Genomic DNA, 13,389 nt, shown 5'->3' with positions numbered 1-13,389 from the left:
GTATGCATAAGAATATTTGGTAAAAAAAAATCTGGTTAAGTAACTCTAAAAGAGCTCTTTTAGTAATAATGAAATAAAAATTTTAAGTGAAGATTATACTACTATAGGTTAATCTTAAGTTTATTTGCCCCCAAGTGTTGTATAAAATAGTTGTAAGATAATAACAGATTTGATAAAATATGGTAATTTTATTAGCATACCTAATATTTGTGTTTCCTGAATGTGCAGATTCACATCTTTTATTAATTATGGGAACATTCTGAGTCTTTATATTTTCAAATATTATACCTTCCATCTTCTCTCTTTCTGCTTCTTAAACACCTACCAAAGTGGTATGGACCTTGTCATTCTATCCTTTGTTTGTTAATCCCTCTTTTATAATCTTCATCATTCTTATCTCTCTCTGCTGCATTTCTGCATTCTTATTAATTCTTTGGTTCTACCTTTGAATGCACTTTCTCCTCAGTTTGATCTGATTTTCAGTCCATCCATTAAGTTTTTGATAATCACCATAATTTTTTGTTTCTAAAAGTTCTGTATGAATTTTTTTCATAAATGCCCAGGTTTCTTTATTTCTAGTACATTCATACCTCAGAGATATTGTGTGTTCGTTTCCAGACCACAGCAATAAGGCAAATATTGCTGAAATATGAAATTTTGCTTTCTCAGTGTATATGAAAGTTAGGCTTACATTACACTATAGTCTATTAAATGTGCAATAGCTTTATGACTAAAAGAACAATGTACATACCTTAATTAAAAAATACTTTAGTGCTAAACAGTGCTAATGATTATCTGAGCCTCCAGCATATTATAATCATTTTGCTGGTGGAGGAAGGGTCTTGCCTTGATGTTGATGGTGGTTGCTGAAGGTTGGGTTGGCTGTGGCAATTTCTTAAAGTAACAAACAGTGAAGTTTCCTGCATTGATTGATTTCTTTTTATTTCAAAAATTTAGGGGATACAAGTATTTTTGGTTATGTGCATGAATTGTATTATGCTGAAGTCAGGGCTTTCAGTGTACCTATCACCAGAATAGTGTACATTGTATTCAGTAGGTAGATTTTTATCCCTTACCCCCTCCCATCCTCCTCCCTTCTTAATTTCCAGTGTCCATTACTGCTCTTTATGACCATATATATCCTTTGTTTAACTCCCACTTATAAGCGAGAACATGTGGGTGATATCTGTTTATCCATTCCTGAGATACTTTACTTAGGATAACGATCTCCATTTCTACCCAAGTTGCTGCAAAAGACATTATTTCATTCCTTTTTATGACTGAGGAGTACTTCATCGTGTGTGTGTGTGTGTGTGTGTGTGTGTGTGTGTGTGTGTGTATACATATATTCTCTTGATCCACTCATCAGTTGATGGGCATTTAGGTTGATTCAATATCTTTGAAATTATGAATTGTGCTGTGACAAACATTCAGATGCAGGTGTCTTTTTGATAAAATGACTTCTTTTCCTTTGTATAGATACCCAGTAGTGGGATTGCCAGATTGAGTGGTAGGTCTACTTTTAGTTCTTTGAGGAATTTCCGTACTGCTTTCCATAGTGGTTGTACAAAGTTTACATTACCACCAACAGTCTATAAGCATTCCCTTTTCACCACAACCATGCCAGTGTCTTTTGTTTTTTGACTTTTTAATAATGGCAATTCTGACAGGGGTAATGTAGTATCTCTTTATGGTTTTAATTTGCATTTCCCTGATAATTAGTTGATGTTGAGCATTTTTCATGTTTGTTGGCCATTTGTCTATCTTCTTTTGAGAAGAGTCTGTTCATGTCTTTTGCTCACTTTTTAATGAGATTATTTGTTTTTTTCTTGCTGATTTGTTTGACTTCTTTGTAGATTCTGGATATTAGCCCTTTGTCAAATGTATAGTTTGCAAATATTTTCTCCCATTTTGTAGATTGTCTGTTTACTCTGTTGATTATTTCCTTTGCTGTGCAGAAATTTTCTAGTTTAATTAAGTTCCATGTATTGATTTTTGTTGTTGCTGAACTTGCTTTTGGGGTCTTACTCATAAATTCTTTGCCAGCCAATGTCTAGAGGAGTTTTTACTACATTTTTTTAGAATGTTTATGATTTCAGGTCTTACATTTAAGTCTTTACTCCATCTTGAGTTAATTTTTGTATGTGGTGAGAGATAGGGATCCAGTTTCATTCTTCTACATGTGTCTATACAGTTTTCCTAGTACCGTTTATTGAATAGGGATTTTTTTAAATAGTGTATGTTTTTGTCTTCTTTGTCAAAAATCAGCTGGTTGTGGCTATATTGTTTTATTTCAGCGTTCTCTATTCTGTTCCATTGGTCTATGTGTCTACCTTTATACAAGTACCATGCCGTTTTGGTTACTATTGTTTTGTAATTTGAAGTCAGGTAATTCCTCTAGATTTGTTCTTTTTGCTTAGAATTGCTTTGACTATTTGGCGTCTTTTTTGGTTCCATATGAAATTTAGGATTATTTTTCTAGATCTGTGAGAAATGACATTGGAATTTTGATGGGAATTGTGTTGAATCTGTAAATAACTTTGGGTAGTATGGACATTTTAACAGTGTTGATTTTTCTAATCCATGAGCAGGGGATCTTTTTCCATTTGTTTGTGTCATCTATGATTTCTTTCATCAGTGTTTTGTAATTTTCCTTGTAGACATTTTCACCTCCTTGGTTAAGTATATTCCTTGGCATTTTATTTTCTTTGTAGCTACTGTAAATGATATTGAGTGCTCGATTTGAGTCTCAGCTTGGCTGTTATTAGTATATAGAAATACTATTGATTTGTATACATTAATTTTACAACCTGAAACGTTACTGAATTTATTTATCAATCATAGGAGTCTTTTGGTGGGGTTTTTAGGGTTTTCTAGGTATGAGATCATATTGTTGGCAAACAGAGATAGTTTGACCTTCTCTTTCCTGATTTGGATGCCCTTTATTTCTTTCTCTTGTCTGATTGCTTTGGCTAAGACTTCTGGTACTATGTTGAATAGAAGTGGTTACAGCGGACACTCTTGTCTTGTTCCAGTTCTTAGGGGGAATGCTTTCAACTTTTCCCCATTAAGTATGATGTTGGCCATGGATTTGTCATATGTGGCTTTTATTATTTTGAGGTATGTTCCTTCTATGCCTATTTTTATTGAGTGTTTTTATCATGAAGTCATGCTGGATATTATTGAATGCTTTTTCTGCATCTGTTGAGATTATCATATCATCTTTGTTTTTATTTCTATTTTTGTGGTGAATCACATTTATTGATTTGCATGTACTAAACCATCTTTCCATCCCTGGGATGAATCCCACATGATCATAGTGGATTATTTTCTTGATGTGCTGTCAAATTCTGTTTGCTAGTATTTTGCTGAGGATTTTTGTATCTATGTTCATAAGGGATATTGGTCTGTAGTTTCCTTTTTTTTGTTGTGTCCTTTCCTGGCTTTTGTATCAGGGTGATACTGGCCTCACAGAATGAGTTAGGCAGGATTCCTTCCTTTTCAATGTTATGGAACAGTTTCAGTAGAATGGGTGCCAATTCTTGGCAGGTCTGGTAGAATTCGACTGAGTCCATCTGGTTTGGGGCTTTTTTTGTTGGGAGAGTTTATTGCTGTTTTCAATCTTGATTATTGGTCTTTTCAGGACTTCTATTTCTTCCTGATTTAAGCTTGGGAGGTTGCATGTTTCCAAAAATTTATCCATTTCCTCTAGATTTTGTAGTTTGTGTGCATAGAGGTTTTCATAATAGTCATCAATGATATTTTGTATTTCTGTTGCATCAGTTGTAATGTCTCCTTTTTCATTTCTGATTGAGCTTATTTGAGTCTTTTCTCTTCTATTTCTGGTTAATCTAGCTAGAGGTCTATCCATTTTGTTTATCTTTTTAAAGAACCAACTTTTTGTTTCCCTGATCCTTTGTATTGGTTTTTTGTTTGTTTTTGATTTCTATTTTGTTTAGTTCTGCTCTGAGCTTTGTTATTTCTTTTCCTCTGCTGGCTTGGATTTGGTTTGTTCTTTTTCTAGTTCCTTGAGGTGTGACATAAGGTTGTTAATTTGTGATCTTTCTGTCTTTTTGATGTAAGCCTTTGATGAACTTCCCTCTTAACACTGCTTTTTCTGTACCCCATAGATTTTTGGATGCTTGTGTCATGTTTATTGTTCAGTTTGAAAAATCTTTTGATTTTCTTCTTAATTTTGTCATTGACCCAAGAATCCTTGAGCAGCAGGTTGTTTAATTTCCATGACTTTATATAGATTTGAGAGTTCCTCTTGGAATTATGTCTAGTTTTATTCCACTGTGATCTGAGAAGATATATGGAATGATTTTGATTTTTCTGAATTTGCTGAGACTTGTTTTGTGGCCTAACATATATCTTGGAAATGATATATCTTGGAAAATGTCCCATGTGCTGATGGGAAGAATGTATATTCTGCAGTTTTTGGGTAAACTGCTCTGTAGATGTCTGTTAGGTCCATTTGCTCTAGAGTCTCATTTAAGTCCAGTATTTCTTTGTTAATCTTCTGTCTCAATGATCTGTCTAGTTCTGTCAGTGGAGTGTTGAAGTCCCTAGCAATTATGATGGTGCCGTTTATTTCTTTGCTTACATCTAATAGAATTTGTTTTATGAATCTGGGAGCTCCTGTGTTAGGTGCATATATATTTAAGATTGTTATATCTTCTTGCTGAATTGCTCCCTTTATCATTACATAATTTATCTTTTTATTACCATTGTTGATTTAAAGTCCATTTTATCTGATATGAATATAGATACTCCTGTTCGCTTTTAGTTTCCATTTGCATGGAATATTTTTCTCCACCCCTTTACCTTTAGTCTATGAGAACCCCTGTGATTTAGATGGGTTTCTTGGAGACATCTCACACTTGGGTTTTGTTTTTTTTCATACATTCAGCCAGTCTTTATCTTTTAAATGGATCGTTAAGACCGTTTACATTTAATGTTAGCATTGGTATGTAAGATACTGTTCTGTTCATCATGTTGAATGATACCTAATTGCTTTGTTTTTTCCCTTGTGTTCCTGTTTTGTCAGAGTTGTGAGCTTTAACTTCTGGGTGTTTTTACACTGGTGGGTGTTGATTGTTCTGTTCCACTTATAGACCACTTATAAGCATTTCCTGTAGGGCAGATCTAGTGGTAACAAATTCCCTTAGTGTTTGCTTGTCTGGGAAAGCCTTTATTTCTCCATCATTTATGAAACTCAGTTTTACGGGATAAAAAATTCTTGGCTGGCAGTTATTTTGTTTAAGAAGACTAAAAATGAGACCCCAGTCCCTTCTGGTTTGAAGGGTCTCTGCTGAAAGATATGTGTTAGTCTGATGGGTTCTCCTTTGTAAGTAACTTGTTGCTTTTGTCTTGTCTTGCAGTTTGTAGGATTTTCTCCTTCTCTTTGACTTTGGCCAGGCTGACAACTATGTGTTTTGGTGGTGTTCTCTTTGTTATGAATCTTCCAGGTGTTCAATGCCCATCTTGTATCCGGATATCTAAATCTCTAGCAATATGAGAGAAGTTTTCCTCAATTATTCTCTCAAATAGGTTTTCCATGCTGGTTGCCTTTTCTTTTTCTCCCTCAGGGATACCTATGATTTTTATGTTACCTCACTTTGCATAATCCCATTATTTCTTGCAGTGATTGTTCATTCTGTTTTCTTTTTTCTACATTTTTAACTGACTGGCTTATTTCGAAATCCTTGTCTTTAAGCTCTGAGATTCTTTCTTCTGCTTAGTCTAATCTGTTGTTAAAGCTTTCTGCTGTATTTTGAAATTCCCTAAATGACTCTTTCATTTCTTTTTTTTTGGGACAAAGTCTCACTCTGTTGCCCGGGCTAGAGTGCCATAGCGCCAGCCTAGCTCACAGCAACCTCAAACTCCTGGGCTCAAGCAGTCCTTCTGCCTCAGCCTCCCGAGTAGCTGGGACTACAGGCATGCCACCATGCCCAGCTATTTTCTATGTATGTTTTTAGTTGTCCATCTAATTTCTTTCTATTTTTAGTAGAGACGGGGTCTCGCTCTTGCTCAAGCTGGTCTCGAACACCTGAGCTCAAACAATCCACCCGCCTCGGCCTCCCAGAGTGCTGGGATTACAGGCGTAAGCCACCGCACCCAGCCTCTTTTTTTTTTTTGACTCTTTCATTTCTTAGAGTTCTGTTATCTCTTTGTTAATATTATTTCTCTCTTTAGTGAATTTTTTGTTCATGTCCTGAATTATTTTTTGGTTTCTTTGATATGGTTTTCTACCACCTCCTCAATTCTGTTCATCTTACTTGCCTTCCATAATCTAAATTCCACATCTGTCATTTCAACAATTTCCTTTTGGTTGGAATTCATTACTGGAGAACTATTGTGATCATTTGGGGTGGTTAGACAGCCTTTTTTTCATGTTACCGGAGTTTTTATGCTGGATCCTCCTCATATGGGGCCTCTTCTCTCAGTCCCAAACAGATTATAGACACAGTACATCTGTTCTTCTCTGCTGGGACCTGGGTTACTCAGTGATGAAAGGGATGGAGCCCTGGCTGGTGTACTTGGGTTCTACACCAGAAGCTTGATCAAGCTGGGCAGAGTACCTGTGGAGGATAGAGCAGGTCCATGGGGCACGGCACTCACATGTGTGGGCTGGGGCAGCAGCGGTGCTGGGTGAGTGGCCAGGGAATGCATAGGGTGTGGCATGGGTCCATGGCATGCAGTCTGCCCAGTTCCAAACATGGCAGCTGCACTGGCTCTTGCGCTTTGCCCTGCTTGGGGCCTTGGTGGCAGAATTGGTGGCAGTGGTCCAGCTGCCCTGACAGTGGGCCGTGGGTGCCAGAGCTACAGGTGTGTGCTCTGCCCGGGGTCCACAGAAGGTATAGTTAAGTGGGATCACTCAGGCCATAGCAGCAGGTGCTAGGCCCATGGTCTCCTGTTTTGGCTAGGTCCCCTGGCAGTGGCAGCAGCAGGGGTGCAGATCACTTGCTCATGGGGCATGCATGAGCACCAGGACTCCCTATTCTCTCCATACCAGGCAGGGGCAAGGCGGGGCAGCAGTCATAGATCTGACCCCTGGGCAAAAGTAGTATTCCAGGGTTGGGATGTCACAATGGCTCATCATTCCAAAATAATTATATCATGTTTTTTGGATAAGCATATTATTGAATGCTAGCTCCCCCAAAATACCACCAGAATAATCTGTTGATAAAGGAACAGTGAGATTATTACTTACTGGCAAGTAAAAGCATACTATCTTGACAAAGTCTTGGTCATGTCTTCAAGGGCAAAGGCAGGAGATTTATTCTTGAGATTTCTTGGATTTCTGCTTTAGGGTGTTCCTTTCAATGCAGAGGCTTAATTAAAATTGATAAATTTATGATATAATAGATTAGGATTGGTTGACATAGGAAGGTGAAGTTTTCAAAGTGAGTCTTGAACCATGATATTAAATTTTTGTTTTTTCAGGGATTAATAACTGCCTCATTTTCCCCATTAATTTAGGGTTTTGTTTAACTATCATTAATTAATATTTAAACTGTCCAACAAAACTCTAAAATTCCTCTCTATATGGGCAAATATGTCAGGTAATCTATGTTTCATTTTCCTCCCTTGGAAATATGCCTCTTAGGGCCTCCTGTCCTCTGTCCCTAATGTAGACTGGTTGCTCTTAGCCCTGCTATACAGATGTCATCCTTGGATTTCTCTTTGCCTCTCTTGGATGGTGAATCTTACTCTTTGGATCTTATGTGTTAATATTTTCTATCTTTTGTTTACTCTTTCATATTAGAGAAGCCATCCTCTAATAGTGTTTTGCAAGTCCTTTTCTATAAATAATCCATGTATAAATAATTGATATCGTGAATATGATGTTTTCTTTTTGTCTATTTGTAATGCTAGAATTTCATTACAAAAGTATATCTCAGAATTGCTAGAAAAAGTTATCATTTTCTTACAGATGAAATTTGGAACAATAGAAAATAATTGTGGGTAATTTTGCTTTTTAAAGTTCTAGAAAGGCTATCTATATAAGTGGCTACAGGGATATATATAGTCAAATTCCATATTTTAGTTTTTCAATTTGTTGTGAATATTTTTTATAACTATCAGGTAATGATGTTTTATAATTTTGAAAATTCGGTAAAGACTTGTAAATTTTGTTTCATAAATAAAGATAAATACAAAGCATTATAATTTTATCAAATTAACTTTAAAAAACTTTTTCTCAAATAGTTGTAGACTGATATAATTTGAGTTTAGATTTTAATTGCAAAAATTATGTCTTAAAAAGTGTCTATAGTCTTTGAAGCTGGTATGCTGGAGCTCAAGAAGTCAAATGTATATTTTTAAACAGATAACCTTGATTCAAAGGAGATCCAGGCTACTGCCTCTCAGTTTCTAACATTTGGGTGTCAGTAACAATGCTGACAGGTACATTCTAGGAAGAATTTGGGAGAAGAGAGTCCCCAAGAGTACAGAGAGGGCTCTTGGTTAGGCTATGACTTCGTGTTTCTAGAAACCAGATAGACAGCAAACCGCCATTACCTTTGGAAAATAGTGTCCTGGAATAAAGTGGGTCCTACCACTAGTCCATCACTCTTCCCCAACTTCTGTGCACATCAGGGAGATGTGGCTGAAAGAAATGATTCAGGAAGTCTGTCCACATATGAAGCCTATCACCCACTGAGGGAAATTTGGCTGCCCTCCTGTTTTCTACAGACCTATTCCTTGACCATGGAAAGCTCTAAAAATGACTATCTCATATCTGTGGTACAGGCATTTTAGGGATGGTTCTGAGAATAATAATGTCCAATGAATGGACTGTATAGCCACTGTTTTGATCATGGGCAATGGTATGCTTTTTACACTATTTAGGGTCCGAGGGATTGAGAGAAGTTTGGAGAATAGTACAGGGAAGGTAGGAGAACATCTTAAGCCTGATTCATTTCTCCTATGCTCTCTCAAAAACCATTAAGAAATGGCTCTGCCACAATTCTATCACTTTTATATTTTCTTTGTTCAACAAGCTTTTTAAAATGAATAAATGTAGCATTTTGGGAAAAGCTAGGCTTGTCTATAATTTTAATGCACTTGCCTAAACTCTTACTGAGGTCTTAGAAATAGTAATTTTTAAAGGGGGGAAGGAAAGGAGGGAGGAAGAAAGATGATGATTTATGGAACCAGTAAGACAAATTTGGATTTAGGTGTACATATTGGTCACAATAATATGGAAATATATTTACATTTGTATTATTTAAATTCATATAACTGGGAATTACTATAAATGATACTATGAGAAGTAGCAGTATATAATATCTTAAAGAGCAGAGCACTGGAAGGCAGGATAACTAGAATCTTGTCCTGTCTTAGCCTCTAGGACAGTGTGTACTCCTGGGCCACCTTCCCACCCCACACTCATCCTGCCCCCGCAGCAACCTCAACTGTTCACTTTTCTTCGTGTGAATAATGAAGTTGTAGACTGGGTGATTACTAAGCTTCCTCTCAAGATTCTGTTATCATGTCATACATTTCAGAAGCTTTGTGTGTTTTCACTTAATGAAATTAGGTGGCGTTACTTGTATTTTGTGATTTTTAAAAAATCATTTGGGTGTAAACATTTCAGTATTTGTGAAGGGTAACTGTTTAAAGAGCAGTGGTGTCCTTTTTGGGATGCTATACATAAATATAACAGGGTAGATTTCCCTTGTAAGAACCTCTGATATGTGCTTAGATTGGAAATTGCCCTTACAGTGCCCTTTGGTGACATTTTCTATGATCTATTTTTAGTTTTATGGGGAGAATTGTCAGTGTATTGGTTCATTTGTAACTGAGTGGTATATTTCCTAAGGTTTGAGAATAGTGAGATAAATAGCTTTGAAATTCTCACTATTGTTTGGAAGGCTAATTGTATAAATTTAAAATTTAAAGCTTTTGAATGGCTTCTTTTTAAAAGTGATTTTTACCAAATGTTTAATCATACTGTGTTTGTGCTACAGTTGAAATGCTGAAGTAGCATTTTGGCATCTTTCCCAAAAGCATGCTTAAAGAGGCTAGCAGCAGCATCTCTCCCTGTCTCCTCAGTGCTTTTTACCTTGCGAGTGGTGCAGCTTGTTCTGCGGATGTACTGAAACCCTCCCATTTAATCTGCAGTGGAGAAGAATGGAGTTCAATGTCCAGTAGAAATCAATCGTGTAGCAAGGTTGCAGTAAATAGCAATGACTATATATTTCAACAGCTGAACAAGAAGACATTTATAATATTTTTTTTCTTTCAACTGATAAATTTTTGCTTTCTGTTTCCTTCTAGAGAGATGTGGATAATTTGCCCTGCCTCCAACGTCTGTTTCTCAGCTTCAACAATATATCTAGGTAAGTGGAAACTCCCAACTTGTCATTTATTAACTACTTGATTGTGTGGGTTCTAGCACTTTAAATTAAGATTGTAAATACCTTGGAGAAATTTATTGATATGGAAGATTTTAAATTGTAAAATGATATGACAAAGTTCTTTGTGGAAAAATGAAGCTCTTGTGTGTATTATTACCTCTAATGCTAAAATGATGACATTAGTATAACATGTGCTTTTTATTTAATTATACTTTAGAGTTATGCTTTTGTAAAATATGTGTATGTGGAAATTTCAACATATATTTGGCTGTCCTTTGCTTGACATTCACTGCACTAGTCAGTTGAATTAGAATTTCTTTCAGAAATTACCATCTACAATTTATATAGCTACTGAGCAATTTTAATACAGCAGGCTATATTTGTCACTGAGCCACTTGCTAATTAGGCCATAACTGCCTTCTAACTTAGTAGTCTCACTTAGAATTAATACTGTTAAGAGACAGTATATTAGAATGTGTAAGTGTATAAATTTAGTTTTCCAAAGATTTGAAGCATATCATCCTTTTTACTTTGATAATGTCTCATTCAGCGTCAATGTAGAAGATTTCAGAACTGGAGCTGAGACATACAGTCAGACTTTTCAGTGCAGAAGGACCCTTACTTCTTCCTTAATTTTTCATTCTCCTCTTTCCCTGGCAGCACTTAGTTTGTAGTAGGCTATTATAATGACCTCTCAGGTCTTTATTTTCATTTCAAGGCTGTTCTTTGAACCTGCTTTTATAAGAGGGTAAAAATTAAATAAAAAGATTTAGAGAATATCTCTTTCTGAACTCTATGTCTGTGCTTCTATATTAAGAAACAGTTTCATTTTTGTCATTTTCTATTCACTTCTTTTTTGTCCTCTGTCCTATCTTCCTATACTATATCTCTAAAAGACAAGAGATTATCTAAAGATGGTGAGCTTTGCATATAGGTGTTATTTCAAAGAAAATACCCTTAATCTTTCTCTTTTTTCTCTTCTGTGGAAAAAATATTAAAGTTTTCTGATAGACTTTTCATATTCTTCTTAGTTTATGTTGAATGCAGTGTTCTAGCTGCCTTTCTATCTTGGTGGGTGGGGAGGTAGGATTTCTTTTTATTGGCAGTGAAAGAGACACTCAATTTTCTTTAGGAAATTTCTCCTTAAAAACCATTAACAACTGTTTAGAGAAGATAGTTTCATTCTTACAATATGAAATATTAGCTATTTTTAGGATGCTGCAAACCCCTAGATTTCCCCAACCTGGGTAGAACTCATTACTTCATTTATTTCTTGTCTTGATTATAGAGAATAGTTTAAAGAGAGACATAAATTTGGTATAGCAGGGTTATGATGTTCCCACATCCCCAGGACTTCTGACTTTCTAAACTCTTAAACTCCTGGCTCTATAGGAAGTTGGTTTTGGTTATCTGTATCTGGGAGATTTTCTTCCTAACCTAAAAAGGAATTTCATCCACTCTGCAAAGTAAAGTTAAGATTATGAGAGTAATACTTAAAACTTTGTTTAAAAAGCATGATTTCTCAAGAAATAGATGTAGAAGTGAGCCAACAATTTCAAGGCTTTCATTCTCTCTGCTTTCTCTGTGTTTCTGCTTAGACTTCGCCCTGTACCTTCCTCTAGTGTTTCCAGCTGATCTGCTTTTGAGGCAAAGTACATTTTTTGCTCTGTTCTTGTTGATGCTTGTGGTCCAGGAGGTTGTATAGTGAATATATTGGGTCTGAGGGGGGAAAAATCAGAGAGAGCAAGCCTTGATAGCTGGGCTATCAGACAACCCAAAAATATAACCATAGTATATTTTCAGGGCCCAGTTGTTCCATTATGTCCTGGCCTAATAGAGCTGCTGGGTTTTACAGTGCCAGCTTTCTGGGACCTATCCTACATGGATTCTAATTCAGTAGTTTTAGCTTGGGCTGAGCAATTTGTATCTGTACTAAGTAATGCAGCTGACTTAAAAATACTTCAAACTTCAGATCAAAACCCCTGCAGGGATCAATTTAGTGATTTAAGACCAGGAAAATTAGATGGAATAGAAAATATCAGAATTTGCCATACATCCTAAGGGCAAAATATTGTTTCATAAAAATTTTCCAGTGTTAATAATATATAGGTGTGTCTATGCGTACATTTGTATGTGTACAATGTAGAAACTGGGTGACGGTGTAAATATGTTTCTTATGCACTCACATAGGTTGGGTTAAAAAGCTTAAAAAATGCTGTGGGATCTTGCTACATGCATTTATAGCTTCTTGTATTTCCATTGTTATTGCAGTGTTCATAGTTTATTGTACTTTCATTTTAAATTGTCCCCTCTGTTAGACTGTAAACTTGACAAAGACAGAGGAATATGTCTGTACTGCTCACTAAAGCCTCTCTAGCACCTAACATGTATATCCTCTTAGTGAAAGAATTACTAGTGTATTTAAAAAATTTATGAGAAGAATTTAATCCCTCAAACAGAAAGATGTTTCTATGTATCTAAGAACTTGTTTTGGTGGGTCCTCTTTCATTTCATTACTGGGTCATTTGGATCATGTTTAAAACCTTGACCTGAGAGGTTTAAAGCCACAAGCAACCAAAGTTGTTTTGGCAGTTTGGGCCTCCAGGTCAATTTATTGATTTGTCAGTAGGATCTTGCTCAGAACTTCTAGAGAAACTAAACCTTTCATTTATGCAGTGGGGCATATCTAGGGTAGGTTAGTGGGTGTGGTGAGCCCCAGGCAAGGGTGTAGGCAATAAGGAACTACAGTACCTGTAGGACATTTAAAAACAATAATAAAATGAACAAAAATAATGTTGCTTTTTATTAGCATCATGCACTGGAAATTCTAACCCATGTCAGTGATAAAATACTCCTCCTTGCCAGGGTGGACCTCTCATACCTCCTTCCTTACCTTAGTAAGACAATGTTATTTAGACTCAGCTTTCTCTTTATGATATCACTGAAAATTTTGAACTATTTAATGTTTCCTTTTTTTTTTGAGGAAGCAATGTTATAAGTTCTCTAGTGACCTTTGTTAGTA

At 36.0% G+C, this 13,389-nt stretch overlaps 1 protein-coding gene across 1 annotated transcript in view; it reads left to right on the top strand.

Annotated features, from left to right (window-relative positions):
• Nucleotides 1–13,389, top strand: part of LRRC49 (leucine rich repeat containing 49) — a 178,135-nt gene that overhangs the window by 28,668 nt on the left and 136,078 nt on the right. Inside the window, exon 6 of the mRNA XM_012640557.1 lies at nucleotides 10,288–10,349. Within this exon, the coding sequence (XP_012496011.1) occupies nucleotides 10,288–10,349 (62 nt within the window). The remainder of the gene's footprint in view (nucleotides 1–10,287; nucleotides 10,350–13,389) is intronic.

The sequence above is a fragment of the Propithecus coquereli genome, unplaced genomic scaffold (genome assembly GCF_000956105.1).
Source record: "Propithecus coquereli isolate 6110/MARCELLA unplaced genomic scaffold, Pcoq_1.0 Scaffold155, whole genome shotgun sequence".
Lineage (NCBI taxonomy): Eukaryota > Metazoa > Chordata > Mammalia > Primates > Indriidae > Propithecus > Propithecus coquereli.
Note: the sequence above shows the minus strand (reverse complement) of the source record. Positions and strands in the feature narration are given on the sequence as shown.